General features: G+C 30.6%; 1 protein-coding gene across 1 annotated transcript in view; it reads left to right on the top strand.

Moving 5' to 3' along the window:
- The window catches only part of LOC106468913 (telomerase protein component 1-like), a 101432-nt gene that overhangs the window by 7325 nt on the left and 81539 nt on the right, over positions 1 to 12568 (top strand). The window contains exons 5-10 of the mRNA XM_022397317.1: positions 2032 to 2166; positions 2932 to 3093; positions 3966 to 4062; positions 6313 to 6419; positions 8091 to 8233; positions 9807 to 9964. Of these exons, the coding sequence (XP_022253025.1) occupies positions 2032 to 2166; positions 2932 to 3093; positions 3966 to 4062; positions 6313 to 6419; positions 8091 to 8233; positions 9807 to 9964 (802 nt within the window). The remainder of the gene's footprint in view (positions 1 to 2031; positions 2167 to 2931; positions 3094 to 3965; positions 4063 to 6312; positions 6420 to 8090; positions 8234 to 9806; positions 9965 to 12568) is intronic.

The following is a 12568-nucleotide window of genomic DNA, read 5'->3' as shown; positions in this document are numbered from 1 at the left end:
TTCCCAATTTTTTCTTAACCAGCTCAGAATTAATGCAGTCATCTTGTTTTTCCATTTATCAACTGATCAAGATATGGAATATTGATTAAATCTTTATTAGTAAAAGCCGAAGAAAAAGTAAAATTTAATAACCCAGCCATCTCACAATCATCAGATTCTAGCCTTCCTTTATCATCCCTCAAGGGCCCTATCTCTATCCTAACATTTTGTTTCCCCTTAATGTATTTAAAGAAATCCTTACTGTTAATTTTTACATTTTCAGCCAACTTTTTCTCATACATCCTTTTTGATGTTGTAATTTCCTGTTTCATCAACTTTCTTGATCTTCTATAATCTTCTAAGTCTCCTGTCATTACCCGTCAATTTATATTGTAGCTTGCAGCTACTCTTTTCTTTCTATTGTGAATATGTTTACATTGAAACATTGACAAAAATGTTAGGATCACAGCAATAAATTATAGTTAATCAACATGTGGGATCAAAACATGAATGTCCCAAGAACTTACACAAATTTAGTTTACAGCATTGAAAGGAAAATTGTGGGCATACTATATGCTAAGATATCCATTAATGGAACTATAGAGTAAAAACAGCTATAGTCAGTAACAAAAAACCACCAACTCTTTTAGGCTACTTTAATTAAATAGTGTAATTTGACTGTCATTCTTATAACACAAACACAGCCCAAGCATGCAAACCATGAACCCTCAGATTCACAGTCTGGCATACTAACTACTAGGCCATTCTTGGCCTAGATACTTGGCATAAGAAACTATTGTACTAATGAAACTACATATAATTATAATGATCATACTATGTTTAAATATAATGATGACACCACGTGTAACTGTAATAATGATAATAATGCCCCATATAACTGTAGTGACGATACCTCATATTACTGTAAATATAACTCTAATGTGGTATGTCACATAAAATATAATATTGATAATATGTACTTCCTTTAGATAGTATAATTTGTCTCTTGGATTTGTTTGTTTGTGTCAAACTTGAATGTTTTTCAAATGACATTTCATGTGTTATTGTTTTTTAACTAAATGTAAAGGTTAATATAAAATACAATATTTTCTTTCTTGACTTTTCACCACTGTTCCCTTCTTTACACGACATTGCATTAAGTTTTTAAAAGTAATTGTGTTGTATAATAACATTGTTTTTTAGTATCACAGAATTGCAAAGTAATCTGAACTACACTTGACTAGAAATCTTTTTTAAAATGGCTAATCATAGTCACTAAGCAGAAAATTATTTTTATGGTTTTGATTTCTCCTTTAAATTTATAGCAAGAGACTATGCTTTAAAATATAAATAAGAGGCTTACAATCTAAACCCTTAGGCAATTTTAATATTGAATTGTTTTTGTTATTTGATGCAAATACTACATACCTAACTCTCCTATGATCGGTGTATTTCATCTCTGTAAAATGTTTTAATTTCTCTTAAACTCTGATTTGGAACATACTAAATCCAGTTGAGGTCATGTGCTAAATTCATTTTGAGGTGTTGCTTTTTTTTTAGTGGGTCCAACCATGGAAGTTATGTATTGTTTCATGTGCAGAGTTAATTCTGTCTTGAAGGTGTCAAGACTTACTGTTCAAATTTCATCCATGTTTAAACTTTTTATCCATAACTTTTGTGGATCACATGATTTATCTTTCTTCATCTTTCAGTACAGTTTATTTTACTTTTCAACTCAACGTTAATAGCCATTCTTCTGTTTTCGTAAACACATAAAGTTTTTTTTAAATTTTTGCTTCAATTTCACACCTAACCTTGTATCTCTTATTCCACCACCACAAATCACTACATCTGCCAAGTCTACATTCTAGGCCCTTGAATTTCTAGTTGTTATGGAGATCAGGTAACTGTGTGTTAGATTTTTTCTTCAAATTATTACATTATTATGCATGCAGAATAATGATAACTTGTTAAACTAAGTAATAATAGTGAAAACCGATGAAAATAAAATGTCAAAGGCGGTAACAAATATAGGAGAATTTCTTTGCACAGGTAAAACTTCTAACTACTGTGAGCACCTCTCTTATCCACAATCCAAACTTTAGAACATCTACAGATACAACTAGAAAAGTTCTTATGTCTCAGACTGCAGCTGTGGCTTCTTTTGACCCTGAATTCATTTTAAAGGTAAGAAAGAAAATGTAACTTTTAGATTTAATTCATCTAGCAGTTATAACCAAATGAGACAAGTGAATTCATAAACCAAAAGAAGAACATTATTGTAAAATGTTATATACTTTAAATAAAAAAAGAGCATACAAAATTTAATACCAATAGTCATAACTTTGCATATTTTAACAAGATTTTCAATGAACAAATATATCCTGAAATATTTCAAACTGGTCTTACTATTGTTGTTGAGTGAATGCTGGAACAGTAGTCTAATTAAAGTCCCCTCTCTTTGTCAGTTATCTTGGAACACCCAGCTGACATATTGTAGTTTGAATTACTTATTATAATTTTCATATTTTATGTTTAATTAATCAAAGTTCTCTAACATTTTTTGTTTCTAAATGTTTTTGATAAATAAAATCTTCAGAAAATTTACATACTTAAGTATTAGTTTGACAAAGTTCCATCATCAACAGTAATGAACAGATAATTTGTTGTTATTATTGGAAATATCTCCAGTCAATATTATTCATTGTTACATTTGTTTTGGAAACTTATTTTTATATTTCAGATTTTACAAAATACTGCTTAATGTAAATCCTACTTGTAATGTTTTGTGCTTTAATGATGTTTACTAATCAGCTTGCTTTTGGAAAAGTAAAGAAGTTTGAGCATGTGTCCTCCTTTGTTTTCAAAAATTCAGCTGATATCAAAATATTTTTTGTGTTATCCTTTGATTATTGCAATTTTTCAAAAGGTAACTGACCACGATTGTTGTAGGTAGCGTTGTATACCCGACAGGAACTCAACATTCGTACTACTGCAAACTTCTTATTAACATATGCTGCATACATAGAGAGTTGTAGGCCTTTTCTAAAGAAGTACTTCAGTTCATCTGTCAGGCTTCCTTCAGACTGGATTGAAGTTGCTGAGCTGTACTTGGTAAGCTATATCTTGGATTGCTTTCAGTAAAAATGTCTTATGAAACTTATCATACTTTTTTAGATAGATTTTTAAAGTGTTGGTACACATTTTCCCAATAAAAAAACATTTAAAAACAGTCACTGTATTTAACCCATTCACTGCAGCTGGGACTTTATACTTCCCAGTGCTCCCACTCCCTCACACTGTGACTGGAACAAATGTATGTTTCCCATTATCAATGCATGTCTTCATCTTCATCCTGCTCGGTCCAGATTTATCACCTTGACTATCATCACTAGATGGAGAGCTAGCATCCTCTTGTCTTCATCATCACACATTTGAACACCACTTGACTCACTTTTACTATCTTATAAGCTATCTGAGTCAAGCACATTAAATATATTTACATAATAATTAGGGTTATTACTTGCCGCTTTAGCGATGTGGGCATGGTTGGCATGCAGTTGTTATACATTCTGCTTAGGCATCTTGTTGGTTACTGAAAGGCTGAGTGGAAAACATTGAGGGAAACCATATATCAACATTAGGTGGAATGTCAATAAATACTTTCCAACTCATTTTACTACCATACATCATGCATGGCAATTTTGAATGACAATGGGGAAACATTTGTCCCAGTCGCAGTGTGAGGGTTAACAGTTTGTCTTTAAAAAATTTGTTGTTTTTATAGATCCAGTGACATTTAGATATGAACAATTACTTCTCCCTAGGATATCATGTTGTCAAGAATAAAATCCATAAATAAGAAACATATTTATGTCAGTCACCAAATGAAACTGACTAAAAGGTAAATAATTTTATATTACAGCAATTTATTTAGCTTGACAAATAACATTTCGTGACTTCTATGATTTATTGATTTTTTTTAGAGTTTGAAAGATGAAGGAATAAACTTGGGATCTTTACCAGCATGTTTGAGAAAGGCCATGAAAGCAAAGTTTCAAGAATTTGATCAGTATCAACTTGGTAAGAATTCCAAAATTTTTATATTCCTAAACTGTCTTGCTTACTATCAGTTAAAGCTATCTCGATCCTGGAATGCCCTCTAAGAATTGCTAACATTTTTTTTGCTAAACAGCACATTAGTTGTTTATACCCCATCAGTTTTGTATCTTTTCAGAACCTATGCTGATTATGTGACTATCCTCCACCAATCATACTATGCCCTCTGTACTGATGCAGCTAGCTCTCTCTACTATTCTAGAGTAATCTTCACTTTCTCGATTGGCATTCTAGTGTACAGACGTATGTTTTAACTCACTCTCCATGAGACTACAAACATTTTTTTTTCTTCATCCTATGTATCCAAGACATTCCCCTGGATGTTTTTTTGCCTGGTAGGATTGCACTTGTTGATCTCAATGTCTTATACAAGGCATATCCACTGAATATTTTGCCCAGATGGATTGCACTTGACATACTCTGATGTAAACCAAGGCACTACCCTTGGCACATGCTTATACAAGCCCATTGTTGCTTCCATACTAGGCTTTCCATGTTTGTTAATGCCATGCTGTTTCAAGTCATGGTTATATAACACTTTTCCACTGACTTGGTGCTGTACATATCTTTTCTGAATGCACTGGTGCCTGCCAATTCAGTTCCACCCTCTTTTTATTTCTGTGTTAATTGCTGAGTAAAGAGCATACCTGTTCCCGAAGTAGTGCTATACCCCACAGGTGTGCTTTTTTTTTCATATTCTTTCAGTGCAGTTGCTTTCCACATGATTGAATATTGATACATCTTTACTGGCCCTAGCTTTGGGTGAGTGAAGGTAAGATCATTTTGGAAGTTAACATTTTCTTACAGTGCAAATGTATTTCCAATAGGTACTTACCTCTACTCACCTGCCATTCATCCCCACTGATATGCCAGTGTTTCTGGTTTGTACCTGCCAGTTTTCGAAAGTGAGGATTACTCTAGTATAGTAGAGGGAGCTACTATACTAGAGTAAACTGTGCTAGTATAGAGGGTGCAACATGATTGGTGGAGGGTAGTCACATAATTTGAAATGGTGCGAAACTGATGAGGTATAAAAGACTGGTGTACTGTTAGGAAAAAATTTTAGCAATGCTTAGAGGACAGTCCAGGATCGAGATAGCTTTGGGTGAGGGAGGTAAATACCTCTCGGAAATACGTTTTCAGTGTAAGAAACTGTTAACTTTCATATTTCTTTTTCTGCTGTACACACCAATAATTAGGAATGTCTTTTTTTTTAAAAGAATGTTAAGATAAATAATTCAATGAACATGTCCATTATTTGATTATTCCATGTAATTGAAACTTACATTTTTAATATTTTTTTCCTCCATGGTAACAGATATGACTCAAAATAGTGAATAATAACTTTTGATTTTCTCTGACTACAGTAATACTATTGCTCAGGACACACAAAAATATGTAAGTTAAAACATCTTTTCTGAAAATAAGATGAGACAGAGTTTGCTTTCACCTGAATAACTTTCTGTGAAGATCTAACAGTAGCATTTCTGACAAAATATTACAGTTTTCGTTAATGCTATGTAGACATGCCTAACTACAGCTTATTTTCAAGTACAAATGTGTATTTTTGTGCAAATATCCTATCATCTAAAGAAGAAATGTTTGTAAGAATCTAATTAGTCTAAGGAGCAATTTATTAACATTAAAAATAGTTTTCTCAGAAGTGGAAAGAACTGACTAATAAAAAGTTTCTTTTCTTCTGCATGCACCAGTCTTTTAAATAATTCATTTATTCTTTAGTGAATAATTTTTTTGGTTGAAAAGCTCAGCACATTTTGAATTAATAGATGTGGTACTGTTTAAAATTAACTTTGCTATTAGAATTCCAAATTCTGAAAGACAACAAAGAATTCCAGTATTGTCTTAAATATGTGTATTAGTATTAATGAACAACAGATAGTACTTATAAAAGAACCATTCTAGTAATCATTAAATGATTTATGTTACTAACACTTACACAAGTTTATAGTGATAGAACATAATAATTCCATGAAATTTTAAAATTGATGTAGTTTTAGAAACTTTATTCTTTGTTTTTGTGTTTACAAGTAGGAAAAGATATTTGTTATGTGTTAGATATTATTAAACATATTTTATGTTGCATTCCAACTTTAAGAGTGTAAATGCTATGGTTTGGATAGTAGACAAAAAATAGAGTATATATAGATATATATGTATATGGCTGATTTTCCTGTTCTTACTTTATTTTCTTAGCAAAATATAATCGAGGCAAAAATAGAAAAAAGAAACTTGCTACAACATTTCCAAATGCCTATAATAAAGGCATAAAGAGTAAAAGGGAACCTGTTGAATCTCAGGAAGTGAGTATTTGTTTGTTTTTGAATTATCAGAATTTGATGTGAGAATGAATTTATAATCTTTTATCATAATTGGTAGATGTGGTATGATCTGGAAAAAAAATAATGTAATATTATTCCACTTATTAGCAACATAAAAGTTTCTTCATTATTTTTTTAACATATTGCATACAATTCTTTCATCTGATTCTGCTAGGTAATCCACTGAACTCATCACAGTTTGTTACAGTTACTGAATGTATTATAAAGTTAATCTACCTTGAAAACAATAGGTTTAATTAACTAGTGATGTTTTTTATAGTATGAATTAAATTATCAGTTGTAGTTAAATATTTACACTTGTCATTTTGTGTTTTGCTATATTTAAGCAGCAATTTTGTTTTTTTAATCAAATGGGTCAGTTAAAAGTCCTTAAGAAAGGTTTTTTTCTCTCTCTTTTGTTTGAGTTTAGATTGGTTATTTGAACACTACATAACTTGTTATATTTGAGTAGATGTTTTTTGTAGTGAAACACATTTGAAATGTTATTAAGATAATCTCATAAAAGATTAGTTTTTGTTTTTTGTTTTGCTGCTACATTTAGCTTTTATAAATACGTACATAATGTAAGTATATGTGAGCCTTAGGTCATTGTGTGATCAAGGTGGGTTGATGAACTTATCCTTCTTAGAAGATGAAATCAGTTGTTAAAAGTGCATTGTTTTCAACCAAAATCATCAAATGAAAAGATTGCACTTTAAATCTGATGAATAGTTCTTAACAGTAACTTATGAAAATGTTAAGTTTCTGTGCATTCACAGTTGTGTAGGAATTACTGTTAACTCTCATGAATGATAATCAATGTGTGAAAATAAGGCTTAGTTCTGGTTATTTTCACCAATAATCCTTGTTAATGAGGATTTTTATAGGACCCAAGAAAATGTTTTCTTATACATGTCAATTTCAAATGCTGTAATACTGTATACAACTTCTAGGCTACACTATTATATGTAATGAACAAAACATTATAGATGAAAATGTGTATAGGCACACTTCATCAAAATAAAGTATAGGTAGTAACAAACATTATATTACATTTCATAAAATGTTTAAAGTATAAATTTTGTTTTTTTACAGTAACAACCAAGACGAGGTATTTTTGTTGATTCAAACGACTTTTATTTATTGACAAGTCTGAAACTTTTATGTCAAAACTCAGAAATGTTTATTTACAAAAATTCCAGTACATTATTTAGGATTCAACATACACCAATAAATGTTTTTAAAGTAATAAATTCATAACAGGATAACCATGACTTAAGCCACCTCTAATGTTTTTCATACGTTTCTGTTAAGGAACACCAAACAGAAAGTCTTTCTTAAAAGTGACTTTTTTCACAAGTGTGTTTATTTTCCCGTGCATGATCAAAAAGAACACTTGCAGAAGAAAAATTAAATATAATTCACTAACTAAGCCCTAACATTAACAACTATTACAGAAGAAAAGAGCCTGATGATTTTTTTTTCCTCACTTACTCTTACTGAATCACCCAGTTAAATCTAAGGTTCCGCAAAAAACTGATACTTAAAGGTTAATATAACTGTTAATAAGATACAGTGATGTAGCCTAATGATTAGTTGATTTTGCAATCTTTGTAGATTTTTTTAGCAAAACTGTATTTTTTTAAAATTCAGAATAAAGCACAAACCTACACTGAAAGCAACGAGATGGAAACTGAGAAGAAAGTAACGCGATGCAGCTTTACTTTGAAACAACTCATTCGGCTCTTGCATATTACCCAACCTGTGAACCATGTGATGTGTTTACTTGGCAAGAAGTATACCTTAATTACTTATTTTTTAAATAGTGAATTTTAAAAACAAAGGGAAAACAAGGACTGAAATTAAGCCATTTATTTCTGAATGTAAATATAGAAAAATATGTTTTATCTAAATACATTTTTTTTTTCAGTTTTAGTTAGATTACATGTAAAACAGAAACATTTTTTAAAATTATTTAACTTGTATTGGATGATGTTCTCCGAGAAGAGAGCCTTCATCTTAAAATTTTGGAACTTGTAAATATTTTCTAGGCTTAGGTGTAATTATTAAGGTGTGCTAGTGTGTGCATGAACTGAGAGAGTTATTTGAAACTCTGCTACAAAATTCTAGGATGGGAAAATTTATAATTCATAAAGAAATAACAACTAATAAAACCTGTAAAAGTATTGATCATATAGTATAGATTTTAAGCCATCTTAATTACACAAAGTGTATATTAACAATGTGTGTGTATGTATAACTTGTAAAGAGAATTTTACATGAAACTCTTCAATTTCCAGGGATATACAGAAATAGCCATACATATTAAAATAAAGATAAACAGAAGCCACCTAGTGCTGAAACACTGCTACAGTAAAAATCCTGAATAATGCAAATCACATTACAAAATATATATCTGTTAGATTTTGATTACTACACAAAATATTACATTTAATTACTTTATTATACAGTTTTAAATAATCATTGAAAGCACACAATAATATACTTAGTTCTCCGAAAGTCAGTGTGAATTATTCACTGTTAAGAACGATGCACATTACGTGTCGTACATAATTTCTTTACAAAAATTTAATTCTAAGGTCACGAATATTAAAAATATAATTACAGGTATCACACAAACAACATAGATGTTTATATTTTTGTGTTTTTATAAGAAAAAAGGAATTGTGAGTTTTATTAAAAAAGTCAATAAATTGTTTGATAGTTTTTGTTTATAGTATGATTTGATGTGATACTAAAACCGTATCTGATGTTTTTTTTATACAGTAATTTTTCTGTTGTCATTCAAGATTTTAGAGAATCATATTGTAATCTAGGTTATTATTTTTTACTGTACATTTTTATATTTTGTTATATGTGCATCTTTACTATATTTAAGAACAAGAAGCCAGTGTTTTACAGCATAGATAATACATGACAGCTGAAGTTTGTTCACATAGTTATACTGAATTAAACTTTGTATACTGTATGATAAGGAGTTTTTATGTGTTGATTATTTTAAAACATCAGGACCTGAAGTTGGACTCAGTATAGAGCTTAAAATTGACTCAATTTAGAGCTTAAAACATTGTCTTCTAGAACAATCAATAACAACTTCTGTTTCTACAATTAATGTATACACTGCTTTGTTCACTATTTATCATATAGCTAAGTTTATTCATTAATTCATTTATGTTACAGGTAAATATAACCCAACCTGTAGTATCTCAGGTCAATAAACAATAAAAGTTGAACCATACTTGAAGTCTGTGGCTTGGTTTTAAGTGCTAAAAGTATCCAGTAATTGCTAACAAATATCTTTGTTTTATATTAATTTGATTGTTAATAAAAAAAATTATACACTTTTAGATATCCTGAGGAGCCAGAACTGTTTAGAAGAAGTGGACTTCCTGGTGTATGGGAAGAAGAACGAGCAGGAGTAAGGATGAAACTACCAGTACCTGAAACATGGGAAACTCAAGTGTCAGCTCGTGGAAATAATGCTGAAGTGTGGCAGGAATTGATTGGTGAGTAGTTTATTTAAGGATTGGGTAAGAATCAAAATTTACAATGTTGCACCAAAGTTAGAAAGTCAAGTAGGCTTTTTTAGCAAATGTTACCAAACATCATGTTTGACAGTTAATACTTTTATATGTTTATTATAATCAATTTGCCATGGATTTTAAACAAAATTTAAAAAAATAGTATTTTACTTCCATCTTTTGGTTCCCCATAATGTTTTTTGTTCAGTACCCCCCGGCAGAAGAGCATAGATAGCTCGCCCATTCAGCCGTGGGGATATTATAATGTGATGGTCAATCCCACTATTCGTTGGTAAAAGAGTAGCCCAAGAGTTGTCGGTGGGTGGTGATGACTAGCTACCGTCCCTCTAGTCTTTTACTGCTAAATTAGGAACGGTTAACACAGATAGCCCTCGTGTAGCTTTACGCCAACTTCAAAACAAACCAAACTTTAATCTATTACATTCATCTAATTAATTATATACACTACACCGATCTTCCTATTTCCAGCTCGTTTAGGGAGTTTTTAAACTACCCTTTGTTTAATACAATAGGCATCTTCAAGTATAACAGTTTAGGATTTAGTTACTTTTTTTTAATATTAAATTGTTCTCCATGAAAACATATCATATATTCAACATAGTATGAACAAGCTGAAAACATGATTAATACCATTCCATGAGTTTCTCCTTACAAATTTTCTTCAGGTTACTCTACTAAAGGTAAAAAACTAATTCTTTGTTAAAATAATTGTCCTTAGATTTCATGCGATAAAACTAGTGAAGACTTGTTACGGTATGTAAAACACAATATATATATATAATTCTGTGAAAATACATTTGTGCCATTCCTAGAAAAACAAAGATAGTAAAAGGTTTATTTTTTGGCAAAAAACTTGTGATGATACTACATGCAAAGATTAAAATAATTCATGAGTTTTAAATTGGAGTTTTATAAGAATACTAAAGATCATTTTAATATAAAAAGATCTATAAATACAGACATTTCAGATTTTTTTGATAATTCCATAATCAATAAACTTTATAAGTTTAAAAAACATCATAAACTTTTAACTCTTTTCATACAACATGGGCAAAATGCACCTGGGTCTGTTATGGCATGATGATTAGGATACTTGACTTGCAATCTATGAGTCATGGTTTCGAATCTCATCACCAAACATACTCACCCTTTCAGCCATGGGGGCATTATAATGTGACAGTCAGTCCCACTTTTTGTTAATAAATAATAGCCCAAGAGTTGACAGTAGGGAGTTCTTATGAGTTGCTTTCCCTATACTCTGTCATTTCAGAATTATGGATGGCTAGTGCACATAGTACTTGAGTAGCTTTGCACGAAATTCAACAAAACAAAGAAAGTGCACATGTCGTGAACTCTAAAAGAGTTATATTCAAAATTTAATTAAACAACATTTTATCAATGTGAGTCAATAAACTTGACATTAAGACATAGTTTCTTTCCCAAATTTTATAATACCTGAGTTTTAATTTCTTAATTTCAAAAGGAAATATTTAAAAACATTCCCAGTGTTCACTTCTCTATGTCACATGACACATCTGTGTTCTGAATTTTTTCCATTAAGCCCCCCAGTGGCACAGCAGTATGTCTGTGGACTTACAATGCTAGAATCCGGGTTTTGATACCCGTGGTGGGCAGAGCACAGATAGCCCATTATGTAGCCTTGTGCTTAATTACAAACAAACAAACAAAATCTTTCCATTACATGTTATGTCTTCAATAATAAGATTTTGAGACAAACAGTAACATAAAATTTGAATCTCCTATCTTATCAATTTGCTGAGATATCAATAAATTTGTTAACCAACCAGAGAAGTCCTTTTCATATCTCTCTCTCTCTTTTGAGACAAGTATACAGTCATCTTTATGTTGTCAAGGGCATGTTTATAATCAATAGAAAGAGCAGGTTCACGTATATGTAAATTGTATGACTCCTTTTAATTTCTTATAAAACTATAGTCATTGGAATTCATTGGTTGTGTGCTCTGAGCATTGAAAGAAATTGTTTAACCTATTTGTAGCTTATCTAAAAAGCCAGGTAAATTATATTAGCAATATTCTGCTCTAGTGACTTGTACATTTTTTGTGTTTAAATTGCTGAATTATATTTGGATAACCAACTTATAAAAATGTAGGGTTACTGAAGCCACAGCTTCAGAGAGCAAAAGGCCTAGAAGTAGGTGTTAGATCTCTGGTATTTTTATGTAAATTTTTATTTTTTAAATATTTTTAACAAATGTAACTAAAATTTAGGTATTATAAAATTTTCAGTTTACCTGAATAAAATTACTCCAAAATAAAACATTGAAAATTACACTAGCATTGTGTTATTGATCCCATACATGAAACTTAACACTAGCTAGTGAGGCATTACATAAACTCCCTACTATGGATACATCTAATAGGCTACTGCTGAGATTTATTGCCTTTCATGTTTAGTAGTGGGTACAAAATTCACAGTAAAACAATAAAATTAAGAGAAAGGTGGGAAAAAGTTAACAGTTGAAATTGTGATCACAAGTAAATAGACACCACCTTTTCAGAAAAAATGAAAAATCTCAGTCATATTCA

This window comes from Limulus polyphemus, unplaced genomic scaffold (genome assembly GCF_000517525.1).
Source record: "Limulus polyphemus unplaced genomic scaffold, Limulus_polyphemus-2.1.2 Scaffold3218, whole genome shotgun sequence".
NCBI classification, from domain to species: Eukaryota; Metazoa; Arthropoda; class Merostomata; order Xiphosura; family Limulidae; genus Limulus; species Limulus polyphemus.
Note: the sequence above shows the minus strand (reverse complement) of the source record. Positions and strands in the feature narration are given on the sequence as shown.